Source organism: Cherax quadricarinatus, chromosome 73 (genome assembly GCF_038502225.1).
Source record: "Cherax quadricarinatus isolate ZL_2023a chromosome 73, ASM3850222v1, whole genome shotgun sequence".
Classification (NCBI taxonomy): Eukaryota; Metazoa; Arthropoda; class Malacostraca; order Decapoda; family Parastacidae; genus Cherax; species Cherax quadricarinatus.
The window spans coordinates 5,890,470-5,917,321 of NC_091364.1; the positions used below are offsets into that span (position 1 = coordinate 5,890,470).

Below are 26,852 nucleotides of genomic sequence, written 5' to 3' on the forward strand. Positions count from 1 at the left end.
CCAGTCTCTCACTAGTAATTGCACTATGGTCTAATATAATGAATTTGGTATTGACTATAGTACAACTGAGTTTAATCTAATAATATAAAAAAGGCACAAGACTCTCAGTTGTATTTGCACTAAGGTTTTATATAAGTTGTTTACAAGAATTAGAGTATAACTAGATTTAAATTGACAGGATAAAATACACAAGTTAAGGTAGCAAAAGAATAATAATAAAAAAAATGAAAGAAATAAAAATGACAATGACTTGGTTATAATATGCTAGTAAGATGGTAGACAGGATAGTATAAGAGTTGTAGTTGAAAATACTAGTTTAAAAAAGTATAAAATAAAATGGTCAATAAAAGAAGTTTACAATAAGTTTGATCAATATAGTTTAAAGCAAAATTGGGCAATAATAGGGATTTTAGAATAAAATTGGGCAATTGAGTATTTCTTAAAGTGAGGTAGAATTATTGAGGACAAGTTATGGCTAGTTTATAATAAAATAAGATGGAACAGTGATGCGGTAAGTTGTAAAAAAAGGAGATAGATTCTGTAGATATTAAACAAATTAAGACTATGAGGTAGAATGGTCATTGAATACAACAGTGACAATCAAAAGTAGTTGGGGTATTAGAATTTTGGGTACTATCTGTGGTTTTGGTCATCCATGGTAGGTCTTGGAACATATCCCTCATGGATATAGGGAGACTACTGTAGTCTTATCATTACAGGCCTATCAGAATGTGGGAGCCAAGATACAAGAGGACCTATCAGAAGCACCGGTGATCATAGGGATGAAGCAGGTGCCCATTGATCAGCTTATACCAAACTGAGCGTACTGTTTCTTCTCTCACACTATTAAAGCCCAGGAAGCCAACATGCTGATCCTTGATGCTATTTTAGAGAAATTAAGATCAGATAATATTTGTTAGCATTTTTTTTTTACCTGGGGAGGGTTAGCCACCCAGGATAACCTGGGGTGGGGAGGGTTAGCCACCCAGGATAACCTGGGGTGGGGAGGGTTAGCCACCCAGGATAACCTGGGGTGGGGAGGGTTAGCAACCCAGGATAACCTGGGGTGGGGAGGGTTAGCCACCCAGGATAACCTGGGGTGGGGAGGGTTAGCCACCCAGGATAACCCAGGATAGGGAGTGTTAGCCACCCAGGATAACCTGGGGTGGGGAGGGTTAGCAACCCAGGATAACCTGGGGTGGGGAGGGTTAGCCACCCAGGATAACCTAGGGTGGGGAGGGTTAGCAACCCAGAATAACCTGGGGTGGGGAGGGTTAGCCACCCAGGATAACCCAGGATAGGGAGTGTTAGCCAGCCAGGATAACCTAGGGTGGGGAGGGTTAGCCACCCAGGATAACCTGGGGTGGGGAGGGTTAGCAACCCAGGATAACCTGGGGTGGGGAGGGTTAGCCACCCAGGATAACCTGGGGTGGGGAGGGTTAGCAACCCAGGATAACCTGGGGTGGGGAGGGTTAGCCACCCAGGATAACCCAGGATAGGGAGTGTTAGCCAGCCAGGATAACCTAGGGTGGGGAGGGTTAGCCACCCAGGATAACCTGGGGTGGGGAGGGTTAGCCACCCAGGATAACCCAGGATAGGGAGTGTTAGCCACCCAGGATAATCCAGGGTAAGGAGAGTTAGCTACCCAGGATAACCCAGGGTAAGAAAGAGTTAGCTGCCCAGGATAACCCAGGGTAGGGAGAGTTAGCCACCCAGGATAACCCAGGGTAGGGAGTGTTAGCCAGCCGGGATAATCCAGGGTAAGGAGAGTTAGCTACCCAGGATAACCCAGGGTAGGGAGTGTTAGCCACCTAGGATAACCCAGGGTAGGGAGAGTTAGCCACCCAGGATAACCCAGGGTAGGGAGTGTTAGCCACCCAGGATAACCCAGGGTAGGGAGAGTTAGCCACCCAGGATAACCCAGGGTAGGGAGTGTTAACCACCCAGGATAACCCAGGATAAGGAGTGTTAGCCAGCCAGGTAATCCAGGGTAAGGAGAGTTAGCTACCCAGGATAACCCAGGGTAGGGAGGGTTATCCACCCAGGATAACCCAGGGTAGGGAGAGTTAGCCACCCAGGATAACCCAGGGTAGGGAGAGTTAGCCACCCAGGATAACCCAAGAAAGTCAGTGGGTCATCAAGGACTGTCTGTCTTACATATTTCCATTGTGGTCCTTCAATCTTGTCCCCCAGGATGCCACCCACACTGGTCACTTACTGCTAGGTGAACAGTGACAGCAGGTGTAAGGTGACTAACACCCAGGTACCTACTTACTGCTAGGTGAACAGTGACAGCAGGTGTCTTAAGGAAACACGACCTACTGTTTCCACCCGTACCACGAATCAACCCCCGGACCTCAGTGTGTGAGCTGAGAAATTCACAGTATTTTGTGTTTTCAGAACATCCGGTTGCTGGACTATGAGCGTATGTGTGACAGGCAAGGCCAGCGTGTGGTGGTGTTCGGCAAGTATACTGGAGTTGCTGGCATGATCAACATTCTTAATGGACTTGGTCTTTGTCTCCTAATACTTGGGCATCACACACCCTTCATGGTATGCTACTACTTGGGTATCACACACCCTTCATGGTATGTTCCTAGCACTTGGGCATCACACACCCTTCATGGTATGTTCCTAGCACTTGGGCATCACACACCCTTCATGGTATGTTCCTAGCACTTGGGCATCACACACCCTTCATGGTATGTTCCTAGCACTTGGGCATCACACACCCTTCATGGTATGTTCCTAGCACTTGGGCATCACACACCCTTCATGGTATGCCATTACAAATACCCCTCCATGATGGGCAATACTGTACTGGCAGTACTGTACTGACAATAAGTTCTGTCAGTCTTATTATCAGTAACTGCTATAATAATACAAATAATTAGTATAATCAGTAAATATTGAATCAGTTTATTCCTACAGCACATTGGACCCGCCCATAATTACTGCAACACAGAGATGGCAAGACAGTCAATTCGTGACACCGGCTTTGAAATTTCGCTGGGCATGATGCCGAAATCCATTGGTTCTCTGATGTTCATCTTCACGGGCACCGGGAACGTGCCGCAGGGGGCCCAGGAGATAGTTCAGGAGCTGCCCCGTGAGTTTGTCTCTGTGAAGGCATTGAAGAATTTGAAACTCCTGAACAAATGAACCTGATAGGCATTCAAACTGCTGTACATGGGGTGAGTAATTATGAATGACCTAACTGGTCACACCTCCACCACTAACTGGTCACAGACTGTACCATGATTACTGGATGAAGGTTCAAACCTACACCACTAACTGGGCACAGACAAAGTTAAATGTTTATTTCAGCTTAATACAATGTTTGTACAGAGATGGTTGACATGATACAATGTTTGTACAGTGATGGGTGACATGATACAATGTACAGTGATGGGTGACATGATACAATGTTTATACAGAGATGGTTGACATGATACAATGTTTGTACAGAGATGGGTGACATGATACAATGTACAGTGATGGTTGACATCATACAGTGTTTGTGCAGTGATGGGTGACATGATACAATGTACAGTGATGGGTGATATGATACAATGTGTGTACAGTGATGGTTGACATGATACAGTGCATGTACAGTGATGGGTGACATGATACAGTGCTTGTACAATGATGGGTGACATGATACAATGTACAATGATGGCTGACATGAGACAGTGCTTTTACAGTGATGGTTGACATGATACAATGTTTGTACAGTGATGGGTGACATGATATAGTGCTTGTACAATGATGGGTGACATGATACAATGTACAGTGATGGGTGACATGATACAATGTTTGTACAGTGATGGGTGACATGATACAATGTATAGTGATGGTTGACATGATACAATGTGTGTACAGTAATGGTTGACATGATACAATGTGTACACATTGATGGTTGACATGATACAGTGCTTGTACAATGATGATTGACATGATACAGTGCTTGTACAGTTATGGTTGACATGATAGTGTTTGTACAATGATGGGTGACATGATAGTGATTGTACAGTGATGGGTGACATGATACAGTGCTTGTACAGTGATGGTTGACATGATAGTGCTTGTACAATGATGGGTGACATGATACAATGTTTGTACAGTAATGGGTGACATGATACAATGTTTGTATAGTGATGGTTGACATGATACAGTGCCTGTACAATGATGATTGACATGATACAGTGTTTGTACAGTTATGGTTGACATGATAGTGCTTGTACAATGATGGGTTACATGATAGTGATTGTACATTGATGGGTGGCATGATAGAGTTCTTGTTAGTTAGTTAGTTAGTTTAATATGTTTATTATGCACCCCATACCCATCCTGTGGGTGGTAGTCAAAAGATTACAGAGGTACATAATTGGTCCAGGGACTGGACTCCAAAGTTTTGATAGCTGAGCAAGTTACAGAGGTAATGAACTCACAATTTACAAAGGTAATGAACTCACAATTTACAAAGGTAATGAACTCACAATTTACAAAGGTAATGAACTCCAGGTAAGTCTGGTCACAATCATGACAAGTTACAAAGGTATTTACAGATTACAGAGGTACGTAATGGGTCCAGGGACTGGGCCCCCAAAGTTTTGATAGCTGAACTAGGTACAAAGGTAATGAGCTCAGAAGTTACAGTTCTTGTACAGTGATGGTTGACATGATAGTGCTTGTACAGTGATGGGTGACATGATAGTGCTTGTACAATGATGGGTGACATGATACAGTGCTTGTACAGTGATGGGTGACATTTAGGTGTGCAAGCAGGAAGCCCATAGTCATGCAGAGCATTTTGGGTTCAATTTACAATATTTTGACTTTACAACGGTTCGACTTACGAGAGTTTGACTTTACGATGGTGTGGCAGCAATTACTTTGGAGATGAAACTTAACCCTTTGAGGGTCGACAGGCCCTCTCCGAAACTCGTTCTCAGGGTCGGCCAAATTTCAAAAAAAAAAAAAAATTATTTTTTCTTATGGAAAAATAGAGTATTTTTTTCTAAACATTATAGGCTAAACAAAAAAATTTTAGCGTCAATACTTACCGAGATATGGAGGTGTGAAATTTCCCAAAATTGAACAACATATGGTAACATCGCCGACTGCCGTCACCCGGTATTTTTCTATTTACTTTTTTATGTACTATTTTCAATTTTTTTTCAATTTTTCTTTTTCTGAGTAACTTTTATGGCCTCTGAGGCCAACATGATCAGTATTTTGTAAGTTATTTCTTTTTCAATACTACACAATAAGGGCGTAAACACTGTTGTCATTATTTTGTTTACAGAAAATATTTACACAAACAAACAATATGAAATGTTGTTTATTACTATTTTTCTATATTTTATATACACATATACAGTCACAGGACATGTTTCTAGAAGTTCTGCAGCCTGTGGAACTCTTTGAAACATGGTGTCATGCACAGTGGAGTTTTGCACTCCTCACACATAAAACGAGTGTCTCTGCGTTGTCGTGGGCGTTTTTTTGTATGTGAACAGACGTAACACCTCTTCTGAGCCTTTTTCTTCAAAGCAGTAGCAGGCAGTTTTACCAGGAAGTGATCACCATGCTTCAGACGAGCAGGTAGTTGTTGATAATTTGGTGGGCGGTCAATTGCAGGTGCATTTCCTTGGTACTTGAATACTATTTGTCTGATGACAGACAAACAGAATTCGCCGTACTGTGGTTTGTTTCTGGTGCTCATCTTATACATATTATAAGCATTGAGCATGGAAATGTCCAGAAGATGGAAAAACAGTTTGATGTACCACTTATAACTCTTGCGAACACAATCAGCAAACCCAATCTGCATGTCACATTTGTCCACTGAACGCATGTTGAAGGTGTAATCAATCACAGCTGCAGGTTTTAGAATGGGTTCATTTCTCTCTCTATGCTGCCTGCCACTGTCTGCCATTTCATTAGGGTGAATTGATGACAACAGTGTGACATCTCGTTTGTCATGCCACCGAAATGCCATGATGTCATTGGCAGCAAACGCCTGCACCTCACCTCTGCGAGTGCCAGCATCAAACCTGGGCATATGTTTTCGATTTGCACGCACTGTTCCACACACATCTGTCATGTTCACTCGCAAAAAATCACTGAGTGAGGGGCTTGTGTACCAGTTATCTGTATATAATATATGCCCCTTACCAAGGTATGGTTCTATCATTGTTCGAACCACATCACCTGAGATGCCCAATAACTTCCTGGTATTTTGCAATGTATAACTTCCAGTGTACACAATAATATCCAATACCAGACCACTGTAACAATCACAAAGCACAAACAACTTTATACCAAAGCGTTTCCTCTTGCTTGGTATGTACTGCTTGAAAGAGAGTCTTCCTTTGAACAGAATCAAAGACTCGTCAATTACAAGCTTCCTGAAGGGATAAAAATGAGTACTGAATTTCTGTTTCAGATACACAAACACATTCCTAATCTTATATAACCTGTCAGTTCTGTCAGGCCTGGTTTTATCTGAGAAGTGAAGCATACGTAACATTAGCACAAATCGATTCACTGGCATTATATCACTGAAACCTGGTGTTGCAATCAGGGGGTCTGTTGACCAGTATGATTTCACTTTGTGCTTATACACATGTGGCATAAGCATTATTGTGGCAAAGAAAAGATACAGCTCAGCCACAGTTGCCTCCTTCCATTGGTGTAGACGTGATTTTGGTGAAAGTATTGTGTTTGCCATGGTGTACTCGTAGTATGTGTTGCTTTCCATGACAATACTTTTCATCAGTGGTTCGTCAAAGAATAACTCGAAACATTCCAGTTCAGTGGCATTGTTCCCAAGTGCACAAGATGGCCGTATTCCACTTTGGCTGCCATCAAACTGGTGGGGATTTGGAACAAAATTGACAGCTTCCTGCAAATCCCAGGTGCGGTCTGCTGGTGGGTACTGGACAATGACAGGTGGTTGTGGTTGTGGAGGTTGTGGTTGTGGAGGGTGTGGTTGTGGAGGCTGGTGTGGTGGGGGAGTGGGGGATGGTGGCCTTTGTTCTAGATCAGCTGAGGCAGCGGCGTGGGTGGCAGCGTGGGTGGCAGCATGGCCCACTGCTGGTGCCTCACCGCCGGCACCACTACCACCACGCACATTTTCCATCCCAATTGCAACAGTATCTTCGTCATTTTCACTGTCTGTTCCTGTTGTACAGCCACGGGATGTACTCCGAGATACACTCCTTCCCCTTGGAATAGCATATGGCACACTTCCAGAGCGCATATATCGTCGTATATACTGACGCTTCACTGGGGAATATTGCACTTCACTATCACTACTGGAACTAGTTTGAAGAGCTTGTAGTTCATATTCACTATCACTATCATCACCCATGCTCTCATCTGAGTCTGGGATTTGGGAAAATAGAAGTTTCCTCTTGGGTTCTGGAACAACTGAACGTGAACACGAGGGCCCAGCACCAGAGGTGGAAGGCTGAGGGTCGTCTGGGTTTTCTTCACTATTACCGATATTATGGTCATTAGTTTCGGTCAAAACCTCACTAAAACCACGAAACTCATCTTCACTGGCACTTCCATCACTATTAGAACTGTCACTGGGGAACAAAAGTGTCCCAATTCGCCGAGGAGTGAGGAGCTTCTTACCGCGAGGCATGGTGGACATTGTTTACTAAGAGGGCATTCCCACAATGCACCACTGGGTCCCAGATTTTTTTTCTACCGCGCACACTGACCACGCAGACCCATTCTCTCACACCTAGGCCTATCAGCCTTTTCGCGCGAGATTTGAGGCTGCTAGAATTTATGCGTACTAGTACGTCAAAAACCCCTACGCGTAAGACGTACTAGTACGACGAAAACCCTCAAAGGGTTAAGATAATTACCCAACATGAAGGTAACTTGTATTCATTCATTTACTTTTTAATACTGGTACAGCCTCTCCTCACTTAACGATGGAGTTCCATTCATGAGACCACGTCATTAACCCTTAAACAGTCCAAACAGATCGACGTTCAAATCCATAGTGCTCCAAACGTAGATCTACGTTTTTTTTTACATATTTTCGAACATAACACGTTTTTTTTTACATATTTTCGAACATAACAAAAAAACAAATGTAGATAAAAGTTTTTTACACATTTTCAAATGAAAAAAAAAGATCTACATTTTTCTTACAGACTTTCAAATGTTGAAAAAACGTATATATACGTTTGGTCCATTTAAGGGTTAAATGAATTCGTCGCTAAGTGAGGAGCATATTATAATGGTAGTGGGTTTGTGTCAACCAGCTTTGATAATTTTTTAATGTCATCTTTGCACCATTTATAACATTTCTGGTATATTTTTACACATACAGCAGCATACTGTATATTGTAATAAACAGAAGAGAGGAAATCAGCTCTAATATACATTATTTAGGTATGAATACTGGTCAGAGAGCCCATTGTAAGTCCAAGGCATCGGTGAAGGAGTACGTCGCTAAGTGAGGAGAGGCTGTATTTAATTAGTTACAGTAATTATTTGTTTATTTACTGTTTAAGTGACAGTAGTTATTAATTTGTTATTTATTTAGCATATCATATTTATATTCTCCTATGATATTTTCAACTTACAATGGGTTCGTTAGAACATAATCCCATCGTAAGTCAAGGAGCACCTTCCTGTGCCTTTAACAGTGATGTTTCTACTGTTGGTGTAATTCTAAACTTTTGATCCTGTTGGTGCTTGAAAATAAAGAATGGGTGAGTGTTTTGTTTGTAAGAATTGTTTAGCATGATAAATAATAATAATAATAATCTTTATTTCTGCAACTACATGTACAGTAAATCCTTGACTTACAAACACCTCAGGAATCTCGTGTATTGTCTATAATACTCATTATAGAGGAAGTCTTCAACTTAGAACGCATTGGGGACTTTCTGTATTGTGTATAATACGTAATGATACACACCATACAGCTAGCCCTCCACTTTCACAAGCTTCAAATGTTCGTAGATGCCCAGCCGCCCAATCATAACATGTATATACAATATTTTATGAAGTTTTCATGTGTTTTATGATTGTTCGTGGTTCAATAGGTTAAGGAAGCAATATTGTAAGGCTAAGTAAATGCTATTATTGTATTTCACTGCAATATATTTGCGCATCAAAACATTAGCGAACACTACAGTATTGTTATATTTCCCTACATCATATTTATGCACCAAGCATTTGCGAATTTTCAAGATTCGTGATGTTCTTGATCCCCAACCCTCGTGAATATGGAGGGCCTTCTGTAATGATATGATACACAAGATTCTCAATGTGTTTGTAAGTCAAGGACTAACTGTACAAGGTATACAGACCATAGCTGACATCAGTGACATACTACTATGTATATAGAAAATCCCTTGTTATGCAGAGCATTTCCTGCAACTTGGGTTACTGCATTTTGCGGCTTATTAGATGCATTTTTTTTTCCATAAAATGTCTCCAGAAACCACCCTGCATCCTATAAACTGATGGTCAGTGACTAGAGCGGGTTATTTGTGTATCGTTCCAGTCACAGTATTGTGCCTTTTGTTATTTTGGGGTGTGGGGTGGGCTGTAGCTCTCCCAGTTATATCCGATGCTGAACCATTGAAACAAAACAAGTCATAACCTGTGAAATACGGTAATTTTGTCCCCAGGATGTGACCCACACCAGTTGGATTACTGGGTGAAGGCTCAAACCTCCACCACTAACTGGTCACAAACCATGCCATGTTTATTTCCCCTGTGTGACTTATTTTCTTTTTGTGAGCAGCGACCAACAAGATTTACTGTTGTGAGGTGAACCGCTGCGATCACTTGGTTCGTAAAGATAGTGGACAGTACGATACTGTTGAATATGAATAACATCCTGAGAGATACATCTGTCTTTGCTCACAAGGTCAGCATTTTTTGCTCACATGGTTATTGTCCTGCTTACAAGGTCATTATCCTGCTTACATGGTCATTGTCCTGCTTACAAGGTTATTGTCCTGCTCACATGGTCATTGTCCTGCTCACAAGGTCATTGTTCTGCATAGAAGGTCATTGTCCTGCTCACAAGGTTATTGTCCTGCTCGCAAGGTCATTGTTTACCTGGAGAGAGTTCCGGGGGTCAATGCCCCCGCTGCCTGGTCTGTGACCAGACCACCTGGTGGCTCAGAGCCTGATCAACCTGGCTGTTACTGCTGGCTGCACACAATCCAACGTACGAGCCACAGCCTGGCTGGTCAGGTACCGACTTTAGGTGCTTGTCCAGTGCCTGCTTGAAGACAGCCAGGGGTCTATTGGTAATCCCCCTTATGTATGCTGGGAGGCAGTTGAACAGTCTTGCATACAGTCCTGCATACAAGGTCATTGTCCTGCTCACCAAATTAATTTCTTATCATAAGGTCATTTTCTTGGTCATAAGAACAGTTTTCTTGATTGTAAGATAATTTTCTTACCAAACAATGGCAAAAGTATGGGAGGCCAACCCTGAATCATACAACTTTTCACTGTATGTAGAGATTGTATATATTTTGACTGTATGTAGAAATTGTATATAGTATTTTCACTGTATGTAGAGTTTGTATATATATTTTCAAAGTATACCTGGAGTTTACCTGGAGAGAGTTCCAGGGGTCAACGCCCCCGCGGCCCGGTCTGTGACCAGGCCTCCTGGTGGATCAGAGCCTGATCAACCAGGCTGTTACTGCTGGCTGCACACAAACCAACGTACGAGCCACAGCCCGGCTGATCAGGAACCGGCTTTAGGTGCTTGTCCAGTGCCAGCTTGAAGACTGCCAGGGGTCTGTTGGTAATCCCCCTTATGTATGCTGGGAGGCAGTTGAACAGTCTCGGGCCCCTGACACTTATTGTATGGTCTCTTAACGTGCTAGTGACACCCCTGCTTTTCATTGGGGGGATGTTGTATATATCTTCACTGTATATAGAACTTTTGTATCTTCTCACTGTGCATAGAACTTGTATGTGTTTTCATTCATTTCACTGGTTGTTTCAGGTGGTGCCACATGCCACGTTGATCATCAGTGGTATATACAGGGCAGTGAACTCACCCAAACTTCTAACCATCCCTGATGCCAAGTTCCTCCTGCAGCCTATATACACTCTCTGGCTCCCTACCAGTGTAAGTTTCTTTATATTTACAGAAGGATATTTAAAGAGTTGGGTTAAAAGTTCCTATCTTTATTTATAAGAGCTGTTACTTAACTTCAACTCATTTAAAAACCTTCTTATTTTATGACCACAATTGATTTTGACTTTTTTGGGTTATCCTGGTGGGTATTTTACAAATATGTATGGTAATTGTACTCATGTGTACCTGTAGCTTACAAATGAAATTGGAGGCATATGTGGGCCAGCAAGTTAATTTGGTCAACTGACTTTATTTCAGTTATGTTGTAAGAACATGTTCCATTTTAGAATCGTCTTAGGAATAAATGATCTCAGACGAAGTGATGTTCTGGAGTAGGGTACAGTCAGAATGTAGTTGCTGCTTGCTGCCCATCTTGCGATGTAGAAGCTCACTTCTTGCTGTGCTTGGAGGGGAGGTACTTTGACACTATTGGCCTTGTCTACAACATTAAGGCAACCCACATCCCTCCAGTGTTGAAGGCTCTGCTGAAATGATGGATCTGTCCAGGCTGGGTTCAGACAAGAGATAAGTCATCTTGCTCTGTTCTCTATTCTGTCAAGAAATCACAGATGAGACATGGGGCAGGCAGTCCAAGAAAGTGGAGCACACTTAAGGTGTAAGCAGTCTTGCCTCATAAAGAGTCTTGCAGCCTGTTGCGAATAAGAAATTTTATAAAGAACTTCAGAATGTGGTCTGTTACTATTTTTGTCTTATGCAACAAGATTTTGGATCAGTTAGTTAAAGGTATTTTAGAGTCTAGGGGAAATAATTTCAACTGGGAAACTCCATAGAATAATATTCAAATTTATTAAAGTATTTAAATACAATACTTTATCTTTTCTCTGTACCTAATATTATCTTAATACTTTGTACAATAAATTTACAATATACATATTTAGTTCAAAATCATGGAAGTATCACATTAATAAGGAAGATTAATTATTCTTCCTGTAATTAAGTCTTCACTAACATTTACGTCTTTGTCTTAACAAGACTGTGTAAACTCAAACTACAAAATGTACAAGATTCAACAAGACCTTTGAATCTGGCCGTAAAGGAAGTAGAAAGCAAGAGTTTGTCTGGGAAGACGTATCTATATGGATTACTGAACTGACCAAGAATATAAATATCAAAAGAATCTTTCAGAGCAATGAGGAACAAACTGAGTCAGCTCTAGAGACTAATTCTCAAACCCATTCGAACTGTACACCCTAAGAGAGAACCAATATACGATCAGTTGTCAAGGCTAGAGCAGGGAGCGGACTGACTACCTGCCAGTCTGTTGACCCGTTGTCAGGTTGGATCACCTGACCCAAACGTCAGTCAGCCGGACATAAACAATTGAACAATTCACGGGATGGTTCCGAGACTTATGCTCTATGTACATAAGAAATCCTATCTAACAATAATAATAATAATAATAATACAGTGGTCCCTCAATAATCGTCCATAATCCGTTCCTGGAAGTGGGACTATTATCGAAATGGACGATTTACGAATCAATTTTCCCCATAAGAAATAATGTAAATTCAATTAATCCGTTCCTGACACCCAGAAGTATTAAAACAAAATTTTTTTTTACATGAAATATACATGTAGTACATAAACAATACAATGGGAAATGATGAATGAAACATTAACAGCATAACACTTACCTTTATTGGAGATTCTTCTTAGTGTATGGGAGACTGGAGGAGGAGAGAGAGTAGATTGTTTATAGTTTGGAAGGGGAATCCCCTTCCATCAACACCTCGGGTACCAATTGCTTTTCTGGGGTTACTTCTCTTCTCTGTTTCTTAATGCCACTAGGACCACCTTGAGAGTCACTGGAGTCCTGTCTCGCAAAAAAACTGTCCAGAGAGCTCTGTTTCTGGCGTCTCTTTAAAACTTCCCTAAAATGGGCCAAGACTCTGTCACTGTACAAGTTGCCGATATGGCTTGCAACATCCTTTTCTGGGTGATGTTTCTCCATAAATCTTTCCATCCTACCCCACATTTCAAAAATCTCCTTAATTTCTGAAGAAGGCACCTTCCTCCATCTCTCTTCCTCCTGTGCAGCAAGATTCTGAGCTGCAATCTGTTGCCGTTACTGCTGAAGCTCTTGCAGCTCCTCAGTGGTTAGCTCTTAGTTGTGGTCCTCCACCAACTCTTCCACATCCTCCAAACTCACATCCAACCCCATGGAACTCCCCAGTGCCACAATAGATTTAACAACTGACATAGGCTCATCAGGGTCAGCCCAAACCCTTCAAAATCCCTCTTGTGGACACAATCTGGCCACAATTTTCTCCAAGCAGAGTTCAAAGTCCTGGTAGTCACTCCCTCCCAAGCCTTACCTATAAGACTTATGCAATGGAGAATACTGAAATGTTCTTTCCAAAAATCTCGTAGGGTCAAGTGAGTGTCTGAGGTCACATTCAAGCACCTTTCAAACATTGCTTTGGTGTAGAGTTTTTTAAAGTTTGCAATGACCTGCTGGTCCATGGGCTGGAGGAGAGGAGTGGTATTCAGGGGCAAGAGCTTTACTGTGATGAACCCAAACTCCTTCAGAATTAGGTCATCCAAGTTTGGAGGATGAGCAGGTGCATTGTCCATTACTAGGAGGCACTTGAGATCCAATTTCTTTTCCAGGAGGTAATTCTTCACACTAGGGCCAAACACTTCATTGAACCACTCTACAAAAATTTCCCTCGTGACCCATGCCTTACTATTAGATTTCCAAAACACACACAATTTACTCTTCATAACATTGTTTTTCTTGAACACTCTTGGATTTTCAGAATGGTACACTAGTAACGGCTTCACTTTGAAATCCCCACTAGCATTAGCACAGAACATTAGCGTCAGCCTGTCTTTCATAGGCTTGTGTCCTGGCAGCGTCTTTTCTTCCTGGGTAATGTAGGTCCTCTTTGGCATTTTCTTCCAAAAGAGGCCTGTTTCATCACAATTGAACACTTGTTCAGGTTTCAGTCCTTCACTGTTTATGTACTCCTTGAATTCATGCACATATTTTTCAGCCGCCTTGTGGTCCGAACTGGCAGCCTCACCATGCCTTACCACACTGTGTATGCCAGTACGCTTCTTAAATCTCTCAAACCAGCCTTTGCTGGCCTTAAATTCATTCACATCATCACTAGTTGCAGGCAATTTCTTGACCAAATCGTCATGCAACTGCCTAGCCTTTTCACAAATAATCGAAGTCATAAGAGTATATCCTGCTAATTGTTTCTCATTTATCCACACCAATAATAACTTCTCAATGTCTTCGAGTACTGGTGATCTCATTTTTGTCAGCAAATTTAGCCCCTTTGCAACAACAGCATCCTTGATTTCCTTTTTCTTGGCTATGATGGAAGATATGGTTGTACGGGATTTGTTATACATCCTGGCCAGTTCGCCCACACGTACGCCACTATCATATTGTTCAATGATGTTTTTCTTAAATTCAATCATATTTCTCACCTTCTTTACCAAAGGCTTGGCACTAGGAGCTTTCTTTGGAGCCATGGTAGCTTATTTAGCACTTAAATAACTTGCAAGCACTAAAATAAATGAATTATGATGAAATATTTTGCTGGAGCACGTGAGGGGACCGTCGCTCACTGGTAAACAATGGCACACTGGCTGGGAAGGAAAGGCCGAGGCGGCTCAGACCATGAGTATGCGTCCGGGACGAAGGACTATTAGCAAGTTACCAGACCATTTCCAAGCCAATATTTTGACGAAAAAACAGGACTACAGTGGACCCCCGCATAACGATGGCATCACATAGCGATTTTTCCGCATACCGCTTACTTTTATCGCAAAATTTTTGCCGCGCATACCGATTAAAAACCCGCTCACCGATTTTCGTCCGAGACGCGTCCAATGTGCCCTCACATGTGCCGCCCGTCCCATTGTTTACCAGCCAGCCTCCGCGGTAACATCCAAGCATACACTCGGAATATTTCGTATTATTACAGTGTTTTCGGTGCTGTTTCTGGAAAATAAGTGACCATGGGCCCCAAGAAAGCTTCTAGTGCCAACCCTGTGGTAAAAAGGGTGAGAATTAGTATGGAAATTAAGAAAGATTTTGAAGGGTTTGGGGCTAACCCTGAGAAGCCTATGCCAGTTGTGGAATCCATTGTGCCTACTTCAAAGATTAAGGAAATGTGTGCACAGTGGGTTGAACTGCAAACCTTTATAGATGAAAATCACCCTGACACAGCTGTTGCAAGCCGTGCTGGTGACTATTTCAATGACAATGTTGTGGCCCATTTTAGACAAATCGTAAAGGAACGGGAGGTACAGAGCTCTATGGACAGATTTGTTGTGCGACAGAGGTCCAGTGACTCTCAAGCTGGTCCTAGTGGCATTAAAAGAAGAAGGGAAGTAACCCCGGAAAAGGACTTGCTACCTCAAGTCGTAATGGAAGGGGATTCCCCTTCTAAACAGTAAGAAGATAATGCTCTCCCCTCCTCCCATCCCATCAATCATCACCAGATCTTCAATAAAAGTAAGTGTCATGTAATTGTGCATGCCTTTTTCAGTTTGTGTGTATTAAAATTAATATTTCATGTGGTAAAAAAAAAATTTTTTCATACTTTTGGGCGTCTTGCACGGATTAATTTTATTTCCATTATTTCTTATGGGGAAAATTCATTCGCATAACGATTATTTCGCATAACAATTATCCCTCTTGCACGGATTAAAATCGTTAACCGGGGGTCCACTGTATTTCCGAAATGGACGATTTTCAGGCCGGATGATTATTGAGGGACCACTGTAATAATAAAATAGGGACAATACCATGGTATTTTTTATATATTTTAACAGATAATAATATAACGCTGAAAGTCTCTATTCTAGCTATAAACGGGGACTTTCGTGCTATAATATTAAGTGACGATCATATTCTCTTACAATAGTTAAATAACACAGGATGACCAATTTCCAAGATATAACACAGCCTCTACTGTTTAGAGTCAAATTTTACCCCAAGGATATCAACCTCATCCCAGGGTACCAACACTCTCCCATTCATTCTTACTACTGCTCCAGCATTACTATCATGGTGCCTAGAGACCATCATCTATGTTTTCTTAGAAGCAAATGCAACCTGCCATCATTTTTCCTAGGCTAATATAGCTGTAAGCTGATGATTGATGTAACGTAGAGCAGGTAGCATTTCCTCTCCTGGATAAGTGAATGCTAGAGTACAGTCATCTCCATATGCATGGGATTCTAGGATGAGCTAAAGGTCATTGAAATAAACATTCCATAACAGTAGCACAAGCACACTTTCCTTTGGTACACTGGCACTAGTAGTGTGTCTTGTTGACTCTGTTCCACTCAGAACTACACTTAGAGATATACCTTGAAGGTGATTACTGAGAAGGCATAGTGTAGATCTAGCTGGTAACTCCTAGTGCTTGCAGTTTTGCCAAGAGTCCCTGGTGCCATACTCGGTGGAAATGTAGCAATGTCCAGTGCTACTACATAGCTGACTGTGGATTCATCTAGTGACTGGTGCCACTTAGTGGAGAAGTTTAACAACAGATCAGCAGAAGAGTGGCCTTTTCTGAAGCCATATTGACGGTCACAAAGAAGTGAATGGTAGTGTAAAAACTCGTCCTCATTTGTTGTGAGGTTATATTCTTAGGAATCTTGCTAGTGATTGACAAAACTGACACAAGTCTGTGGTTGTTGATTTCCATTCTGCTCTTCTTTTTGTGAACAGGGAAATACATTTGCCTCTTTCCACAGAGAAGGCAATTTACACTACTAGGCACTGCTGATAGATGCAAGTTAGAGGTGCTGCTAGCTGGTCTGCACATCTACTCAGCAATCTTGGGCTTACCTATCTGGACCCACAGCCTTTTTCTGCCACTCTGTCTGCCTATACTCACCTATTTGTATTTCTCAGTTCCTTACATATGGACTTAGTGCCTATTTTGAATATAATAATAGTAATAATAATAATAATAATAATAATCCACAAAGTAAAAGTGAGACTCATTCCCCTTGGTGTCCACTGATAGACATACTGTGGTCTCTAAATAGATAATCATATACAAAAAACCACATACTGATTATTATTATTATGATAATGAAGATGATGTTTCATTACAGAGAGGTTCACCATCACTGCCACACAGGATGCTGTGACGTCTCAGCAGATCCTGGAGGATCTAGAGAGTTCATGACAATGCGTATCACCATTGACACACCCTTCTGTCTCTACGACGCTGACCAGAATAAAGACACTAACAAATACACAAATAAAGATAGAGAAAAAATGACAGGCAGAGTTAGTGGCTTTCTTTGTACTCGACAATACAGTGGACCCCCGGTTAACGATATTTTTTCATTCCAGAAGTATGTTCAGGTGCCAGTACTGACCGAATTTGTTCCCATAAAGAATATTGTGAAGTAGATTAGTCCATTTCAGACCCCCAAACATACACGTACAAACGCACTTACATAATTTGTCGCATTGGGAGGTGATCGTTAAGCGGGGGTCCACTGTATTCTATAACATGTAAATCACACATTGTGATAAATATTGTGGAACCCTGTTACAGCTTCAAGGGCCCCGGGGTACTGGTGTGCAGCATAGACAATATGCCCATACAGCTGCCCAAGGAAGCCACGGATTTGTTCGGGTCGCCTGTGCTGCCTCACATGTACAACATCTTGAAGTCTGATGCCTCCAAGCCCTTCGAGGAGCAGTCATTCACTCACGAAGTGCATGGGGTTAGTTTTTTGATGTTCAGTTGTGAAGTTCATGGGATCAGTCTCTTGATGTTCAGTTATTAAATTCGTGTAAGTCTGACTGACCTTGGCTACAAGACTGTAGGTCTGAGTGACCTTGGCTACAAGACTGACTATAATTTTGAGTGACCTTACCTTGAGTTTTCCTGGAGAGGGTTTCAGTGGTCAACACCCCTGTGGCCAGGTCTGAGACCAGGCCTCATGGTGGATCATTGTCTGATCAGCCAGGCTGTTACTGCTGGCTGCACGCAAGCTGACATACGAACCACAGCCCGGTTGGTCAGGTACTGACTTTAGGTGCCTGTCCAGTGCCTTCTTGAAGACAGCCAAGGGTCTGTTGGTAATCCCCCTTACGTATGCTGGGAGGCAATTGAACAGTCTTGGGCCCCCAGACACTTGTTGTGTTGTCTCCCAGTGTACTCGTGGCACCCCTGCTTTTCATCGGAGGAATGTTACCTCTCCTGCAAATTCTTTTGCTTTCATATGGAGTGATTTTTGTGTGCAGGTTTGGTATCAATCCCTCCAGGACCTTCCAAGTGTATATTATCATGTATCTCTCTCTCTCCTGTGTTTGAGGGAATACAGACCAAGGACCTTCAACCATTCCCAGTAGTTTAGGTGCCTTATCGCACTTGTGTGTGCCGTGAAAGTTCTTTGTACGCTCTCCAGGTCAGCAATGTCTCCAGCCTTGAAGGGGGCAGTTGGTGTACAGCAGTATTCCAGGGTAAAGAGAACGAGTGGTTTAAAGAGAATCATCATGGGTTTGGTGTCCTTAGTTTTGAAGGTTCTCATTATTCATCCTATCACTTTCCTAGCTGATATGGTAGATACATTGTTGTGGCCTTTGAAGTTAAGATCCTCTGACATTTATCTCTCCCAGGTCCTTCACATTACTTTTTTGCTCTATTGTATGGTTAGAATATGCTGCTATGTATGATAATGTATGTAGCTATGTGTACCTGTAACTGAATAAACTTACTTCTGAGAAAGGTGCTAGACAAGAGTAAAGCAGCAGCAGGTCACTCTGGGCCACAGCTAGTAAGCAGCAGCAGGTCACACTGGGTCACAACTAGTAAGCAGCAGCAGGTCACTCTGGGTCACAACTAGTAAGCAGCATCAGGTCACTCTGGGCATAACTTGCAAACAGCAGGTCACTGGGTCACAACTGGAAAAAAGCAGCAGGTCACACTGGGTGATATCTAGCAAGCAACAGCAGGTTACACTGGATCACAACTAGTGCAGCCAGCAGTAGCAGCCTGTTTGATCAGGCTCTGATTCACCAGGAGGTCTGGTCACAGACAGGGCCATGGGGGCTTTGACCCCCGGAACTCTCTCCAGGTAAACTCCAGGTAGTAAGCAGCAGGTTGCAGTGGGTCACAACTAGCAATCAACAGCAGGTCATACTGGGTGACAACTAGCAAGCAGCAGTAGGTTTACCTGGGTCACAGTAAGTAACCAGCATGTCACACTGGGTCACAACTAGCAAGCAGCAGTAGGTTTATCTGGGTCACAACTAGTAAGCAGCAGCAGGTCACACTGGGTCATAACTAGCAAGCAGCAGCAGGTCAATCTGGGTCATAACTAGGAAGCTGTGCACAACAAGGGACTTTCCATGGAATGTACTTTAGAAAAAATGAACTGTGCTCCTGAAGTAGACTGTACCACTGAAATAGACTGTTCCACTGAAATAGACTGTATTCCTGAAATATCACTTTGATCCTCTTATCCATTGTTGACAGGAATATAATTGAACCATTGTTTTTCACAATAAGCATTTTAGACTATATGAATATATCCTTTGTCTTATACAAATTTAATTCACTTATAATTAATAATCTACTGTTCAACTGTGAAATAATTACTGTCCTACTGTACAACTATGATAAAATCCTTAGTATTAAGTAGTCTGTAAGCCAATAATGTTAAGTTGGCCCATAATGCCTAGGCATAATAAAGGCTCTCTTTGCATTGCAACCCACTATTGTAAATATAAAATCTCAATGTACTGTTTGCAAAGACATAACTAAATAAATAAATAAATAAAAATAGACTGTACTCCTGAAGTAGACTTTACCACTGAAATAGACTGTACTCCTGAAATAGACTGTACTCCTGAAATAGACTGTACTCCTGAAGTAGACTGTACTCCTGAAGTAGACTGTACTCTTGAAATAGACTGTACTCCTGAAATAGACTGTACTACCAGGATCATTCTCTACAACCTTTATTCCTTTAAAATATTATTATTATTATTGTAATTATTATTGTAACTGGTATTATTTAATCTGATTGTTAATGTACATTTTAGTTTTCAGCTGAAACTGAGTCAGTTGAGTGCAGCAAGCAAAATTAGTCTCTGTGACTAATATTTCATAATGCTAAAGTTCCCGCTTCACACATGGAGGGCCCGGGTTCGATTCCCGGCGAGTGGAAACATTTTGACACGTTTCCTTATACCTGTTGTCCTGTTCACCTAGCAGCAAATAGGTACCTGGGTGTTAGTCGACTGGTGTGGGTCACATCCTGGGGGACAAGATTGAGGACCCCAATGAAAATAAGTTACAATCCTCGATGATGCACTGACTTTCTTGGGTTATCTTGGGTGGCTAACCCTCCGGAGTTAAAAATCCAAACGAAATCTTATCTCTTATCTTATAATGTTTGTGTATATATGTGTAATATTGATGGTTATAATGTTTATTTGTGTATATATGTGTAATGTTGATGGTTATAATGTTCCAGGTGTGGTAATTGCTGTGCCTGGCTGTGTCTGCTGCAACAGTGATCAACACAGCAACATTGACCAGTCTGAGGAGTGGAAACAGCCATTCTAGTAACATTTAGTGTTATACCTGGAGAGGGTTACTCCTGGTATGTGGAGATGCAGCAGCTGGTGACGTCGTCAGAGGTGGGCGGGGCCCACCTGTAAGGTATTTCCAGGTTACAAGTCCACTGAAGTTTGGTTATTGAAGTAGATAGTAATTATATTTGGTGGGAAGGTGGTGGGAAAAGTATAGGAAAGATTGTAAAGAATTTATATCAAAAATAGCTTAGTGGGAAGTATTAGTTATCTCCCGACCAGAGATGAAATCTCTGGCCAAGAAATAATGGGGAATGTATTCTATAGGTTACCTTGAATGGGGTTTACCTGGAGTTTACCTGGAGTTTACCTGGAGAGGGTTTCGGGGGTCAACGCCCCCACGGCCTGGTCTGAGACCAGGCCTTATGGTGGATCATGGTCTGATCAACCAGGCTGTTACTGCTGGCTGCATGTAAGCTGATGTACAAACCACAGCCCAGTTGGTCAGGTACTGACTTAGAGATAAAAATTGGAGAAATGGGTTGTAAAGCTTAGAAATGAAGACTGATTAGATTATAAGAAGTTTTAGTTAGTGTAATATCTTTATTATGCAGCTGATACCCATCCTGCAAGACTGTAGGACTCAGAGATGAAATGTGTGATATATCATGGCTCAGTTAGTTGGCTGCCTTCTAGCATACATCAGGGGGATTACCAATAGACTCCTAGCTGTCTTCAGGAAGGCGCTGGACAGGCAGTATGGTGGGAAGCAGTTGAGCAGTGAACAGTCTTGGGCCCCTGACATTTATTGTGTTGTCTCTTAACGTGCTAGTGGCACCCCAGCTTTTCATTGGGGGGATGTTGCATTGTCTGCCGAGGCCTTTGCTTTCGTAGGGAATGATTTTCGTGTGCAAGTTTGGTACTAATTTCTCTAGGATTTTCCAAGTGTATATAATCACGTATCTCTCTCGCCTGCATTCTGTGGAGTACAGGTTTAGGAACTGTACATTTTCTAGGTCAGCAATTTCACCTGCCTTGAAAGGAGCTGTTAGTGTGCAGCAATATTCCAGCCTACATAGAACAAGTGACCTGAAGAGTGTCATCATGGGCTTGGCATCCCTAGTTTTGAAGGTTCTCATTATCCATCCTGTCATTTTTCTAGCAGATGCGATTGATAGTGTTATGGCCCTTGAAAATGAGATCCTCTGACATGATCACCTTAGTTTCTCGCTCTGTTGTGGAATTTGTTTTATACTCCGATGTAGCGTTAATTTCCTCGCGTTTTCCATATCAGAGTATTTGAAATTTCTCATCATTTAACTTTATATTGTTTTCTGCGGCCCATTTAAAGATTTGGTTGATGTCTACCTGGAGTCTTACAGTGTCTTCAGTGGAGGTCACTGTCATGCAAATTCAGGTGTCATCTGCAAAGGAAGAGATGGTGCTGCTGTATGATAATTTATGTATTTATGTGTTCCTGAATGAACTTAGTAATCATCTTAGTAAACAAATATATTTAGGTACAGGTATGCATTATCATACATAGTTTAAATTACCTAGGATAACCCAAAGTTAGAGTGACTTAGTTCAATTTTAATTATCCCAAAATACATTACATACCAGTGGCTGCCTTTTGTGTTTACCAGTGCTTTATTACCTAGCCTGTGGGTGCACCCCACACACAACCTGTGGGTGTATCCCATACCCAGCCTGTGGGTGCACCCCATACCCAGCCTGTGGGTGCACCCCATACCCAGCCTGTGGGGGCACCCCATACCCAGCATGTGGGGCACCCCATACCCAGCCTGTGGGGACACCCCATACCCAGCCTATGGGGGCACCCCATACTCAGCCTGTGGGGGCACCCCATTCCCAGCCTGTGGGTGCACCCCATACCCAGCCTGTGGGTGCATCCCATACCCAGCCTTTGGGAGCACCCCATACCCAGCCTTTGGGTGCACCCCATACCCAGCCTGTGGAGGCACCCCATACCCAGCCTGTGGGGGCACCCCATACCCAGCCTGTGGGGTACCCCACAAGCTGGGTATGGGGTGCCCCGTTTCGCTCTCCAGGAGCTTTATCAAGCCGTACACACACACAGCTTGATAAAATTCCTGGAGAGCGAAACATTGCCACAATAAAATGTCACATTAGTTGCACTTGTGTCCTTTTACCTAACATATTGTCGGTAATTCTACCAACATTAATACAAAACTATGTAAATATACTGTACCTACATTATCATTATAACTGGTAATTATACTTACGTGTACCTGTACCTAAATAAACTTACACACTGTGCTGGCATGCAGGTACACATTAAAATCACTAAGAATGTCTTATTAGTCTTGAAGATGCCATAATAATAATAATAATAATAATAATAACACTAATAATCACTGCAATGGATCAGGGAATACCTGACATGGAGGCAACAACGAGTCATGGTACGAGAAGAGGTATCACAATGGGTGCCCGTGACGAGCAGGGTCCCACAGGGGTCAGTTCTAGGACCAGTGCTATTTCTGATATATGTGAATGACATGATGGAAGGGATAGACTCTGAAGTGTCCCTATTCGCAGATGATGTGAAGTTGACGAGAAGAATTAAATCGGATGAGGATGCGGCAGGACTGCAAAGAAACCTGGACAGGCTGGACACGTGGTCCAGAAACTGGCTTCTCGAATTCAACCCTGCCAAATGCAAAGTCATGAAGATTGGGGAAGGGCAAAGAAGACTGCAGACAGAGTATAGGCTAGGTGGACAAAGACTACAGACCTCACTCAGGGAGAAAGATCTTGGGGCGACCATAACACTGAGCATGCCACCAGAGGCACACATCAACCAGATAACTGCTGCAGCTTACGGGCATCTGGCAAACCTGAGAATAGTGTTCCGATACCTTAATAAGGAATCGTTAAGACACTGTACACTGTGTATGTTAGGCCCATACTGGAGTATACAGCACCAGTCTGGAACCCACACCTGGTCAAGCACGTCAAGAAATTAGAGAAAGTACGAAGGTTTGCAACAAGGCTAGTTCCAGAGCTCGGGAATGTCGTACGATGAAAGGTTGAGGGAAATCGGACTGACGACACTGGAGGACAGAAGGGTCAGGGGAGACATGATAATGACTTACAAGATACTGCGGGGAATAGACAAGGTGGACAGAGACAGGATGTTCCAGATAGGGGACACACAAACAAGGGGTCACAATTGGAAGCTGAAGACTCAGACGAGTCACAGGGATGTTAGGAAGTATTTCTTCAGTCATAAAGTCGTCAGGAAGTGGAATAGCCTAGCAAGTGATGTAGTGGAGGCAGGAACCATACATAGTTTTAAGAAGAGGTATGACAAAGCTCAGGAAGCAGAGAGAGAGAGGACCTAGTAGCGATCAGTGAAGAGGCGGGGCCAGGAGCTGAGTCTCGACCCCTGCAACCACAATTAGGTGAGTACAATTAGGTGAGGCACATTAAATATCATAAATAACTAATTAGTTATTAGTTTGTAGTGATATATTGAAAAGATTAGCCGAAGGTATGCTAAGTTCCTCTTTACATTCCTTTACAACCCTTGCAAATAGTTCATAATGGCCTGGGGATCTGTTAGGCTTTAATTTCTCTATTTGTCTGAGGACCATGTCACTAGTTACCCTAATTGTGCATAGTTTATTATCATCCTTTTCTACATAATTTATTATTTCTATAATTTTGCTTGTATCTTCTTGAATAAAAACTGAGAGGAAGTAGGTATTGAAAAGTTCACACATTTCCTTATCACTGTCAGTGATCTGACCTGAGTTACTTTTAAGTGGGCCAATGTTGTCCCTAATCTATCTTCTGTATACCTGAAAGAACCCTTTTGGGTTAGTCTTCAAATCCCTCCCAACTTTAACCTCATAATCCCTTTTTGCTTTTCTTATTCCTTTTCCTATTTCTCATTTTAATTGAATATATTGATTTCTTAACTGCCCTTTCCCTCTTTTGATATGCTTATATATGCCTCTCTATTGACCAATGAGATGTTTTAATCTATTGTTTATTCTATTGGGATCATTGTTGTTAGATCTAATTTCCCTACTGGGGACAAAAGTCATCTGGGCAGCCAGCACTATGCTCTGAAATATGTCATATTGGCAACCAACTCTACCTACCTGACACATAGTAAGGTCGTCCCAATTTAGCCCACCCAGGTAATTTGTCAGACCCATGAAGTTGGCCAAGCAGAAATCTGGGACAGCGACTTGATTGCAGTTATCTGGATAATATTGGGGTAGAGCCCTACCCCAATATTTGTGTTATACAGTATTGTAGAAGCATAGGGATTGAGTTGGATACGGGAATCTATGACCTAAAATCATTAATAACTTGAAAGTTGCTGTGCAAACTATTACCCAGTCCAGTGGCAGACAACACACTCCCCCCAAACTTGAACTTGTTAAATAAATAAAATATGCACTCATACTACTGTGCCTACAGTATATAGGACATTATTTTTCAATATAAGCCTTTCTATGAACTTTTTCCTTTTAATAGTTGTGTAACAAGACACAAAAAAGCTGACATCACCCCCCATGTCCAACTCATCCTGTGTGAAAATTCAATGCTCATAAATGGCCTTAAGATCTGGAACTCCATCTGAAGCATTGAAAGGTTCCCTGTCTGACACCCATTTCAAAGCTGTTAAAAACACCATCTCCTTAGCATAATTGAGACAGCAATCTGTTATGTCTAACAAAACCAGCTTTCATCCAGTTCTGTCCCTGTTCTTCCTTCAACACCCATACGTAATTGGTAATATATATTGTCCTATTTAATTATATTGTAATCTAAAGTAACTTACTGTATCTTCAACATTTCTATATTCAGTCAGTATAGTACTTCGAAATATGTCTCTTTTGTGATAGACTATTTGTCATTAGGTGTCTTATTATGTTGCATAAATGTCTCAATTCTTCAAGGTGTCTTATTTTAGTTAATTGCATAAGAATTCTTATTTAATAGTATGTATATTAATTAATATGGCTTACAATTAGCTGGTCAAAATGCATCACATAATTTGTGGCCATCTTTTGTGCCTACGTTTATATTAATTCATGTAAATTACATTAAGTGGTTTAAAGAAAAAAGTAGTATTAGTGTCAAAAATACTAAATATGGTTTGTTGTGTTGCCAGACTGTTGAATATTGTGTGTTGTTGTATCAACATGTGAGGACCAAGACTGTTGCAACATGTAACCAAAAATACTGCTGGAACAAGTGTAGAAGCCTTCAAGAGGAAACCGGACAAGTATCTTCACCAGGTGCTGGATCAACCAGGCTGTGATGGAGTGGGTCAGTGGACCACCAGCAGTAATATCCTGGTGTAGCAGGCAAACACCAGATGAGCCTGACCCCTGGCTGGGCTCTGGTAGCAGAAAAACACTCAGAACTCATCATGTTAATGTTAGTTTGTCAATAGTGTGTGTGAGGAGTTTATAATAATTTTTTTTTTCAACAAACCAGCCATATCCCACCAAGGTAGGGTGGCCCAAAAAGAAAAACGAAAGTTTCTCATTTTAAATTTAGTAATTTATACAGGAGAAGGGGGTTACTAGCCCCTTGCTCCAGGCATTTTAGTCGCTTTTTACCTGGAGTTTACCTGGAGAGAGTTCCGGGGGTCAACGTCCCCGCGGCCCGGTCTGTGACCAGGCCGCCTGGTGGATCAGAGCCTGATCAACCAGGCTGTTGCTGCTGGCTGCACGCAAACCAACGTATGAGCCACAGCCCGGCTGATCAGGAACTGACTTTAGGTGCTTGTCCAGTGCCAGCTTGAAGGCTGCCAGGGGTCTGTTGGTAATCCCCCTTATGTGTGCTGGGAGGCTGTTGAACAGTCTCGGGCCCCTGACACTTATTGTATGGTCTCTTAACGTGCTAGTGACACCCCTGCTTTTCATTGGGGGGATGGTGCATCGTCTGCCAAGTCTTTTGCTTTCGTAGTGAGTGATTTTCGTGTGCAAGTTCGGTACTAGTCCCTCTAGGATTTTCCAGGTGTATATAATCATGTATCTCTCCCTCCTGCGTTCCAGGGAATACAGGTTTAGGAACCTCAAGCGCTCCCAGTAATTGAGGTGTTTTATCTCCGTTATGTGAATGGCTTACGGAGGAAGA

At 42.1% G+C, this 26,852-nt stretch overlaps 1 protein-coding gene and 1 pseudogene across 5 annotated transcripts in view; both read left to right on the forward strand.

The window, feature by feature from the left end:
• Window positions 1-20,784, forward strand: part of LOC128703532 (alpha-aminoadipic semialdehyde synthase, mitochondrial-like) — a 44,941-nt pseudogene extending 24,157 nt beyond the window's left edge.
• LOC128703156 (FGGY carbohydrate kinase domain-containing protein) overlaps window positions 20,696-26,852 on the forward strand; it is a 45,415-nt gene continuing 39,258 nt past the window's right edge. Inside the window, exons 1-2 of one of the 5 annotated variants that reach the window (XM_070100576.1) lie at window positions 20,715-20,832; window positions 25,879-26,147. In XM_070100576.1, the coding sequence (XP_069956677.1) occupies window positions 26,086-26,147 (62 nt within the window). In that variant the 5' untranslated portion in view covers window positions 20,715-20,832; window positions 25,879-26,085. Of the gene's footprint in view, window positions 20,833-22,836; window positions 25,497-25,878; window positions 26,148-26,852 lie in introns of those variants that run through there. The other 4 variants (XM_070100580.1, XM_070100575.1, XM_070100581.1 and 1 more) reach the window with 4 other exon arrangements.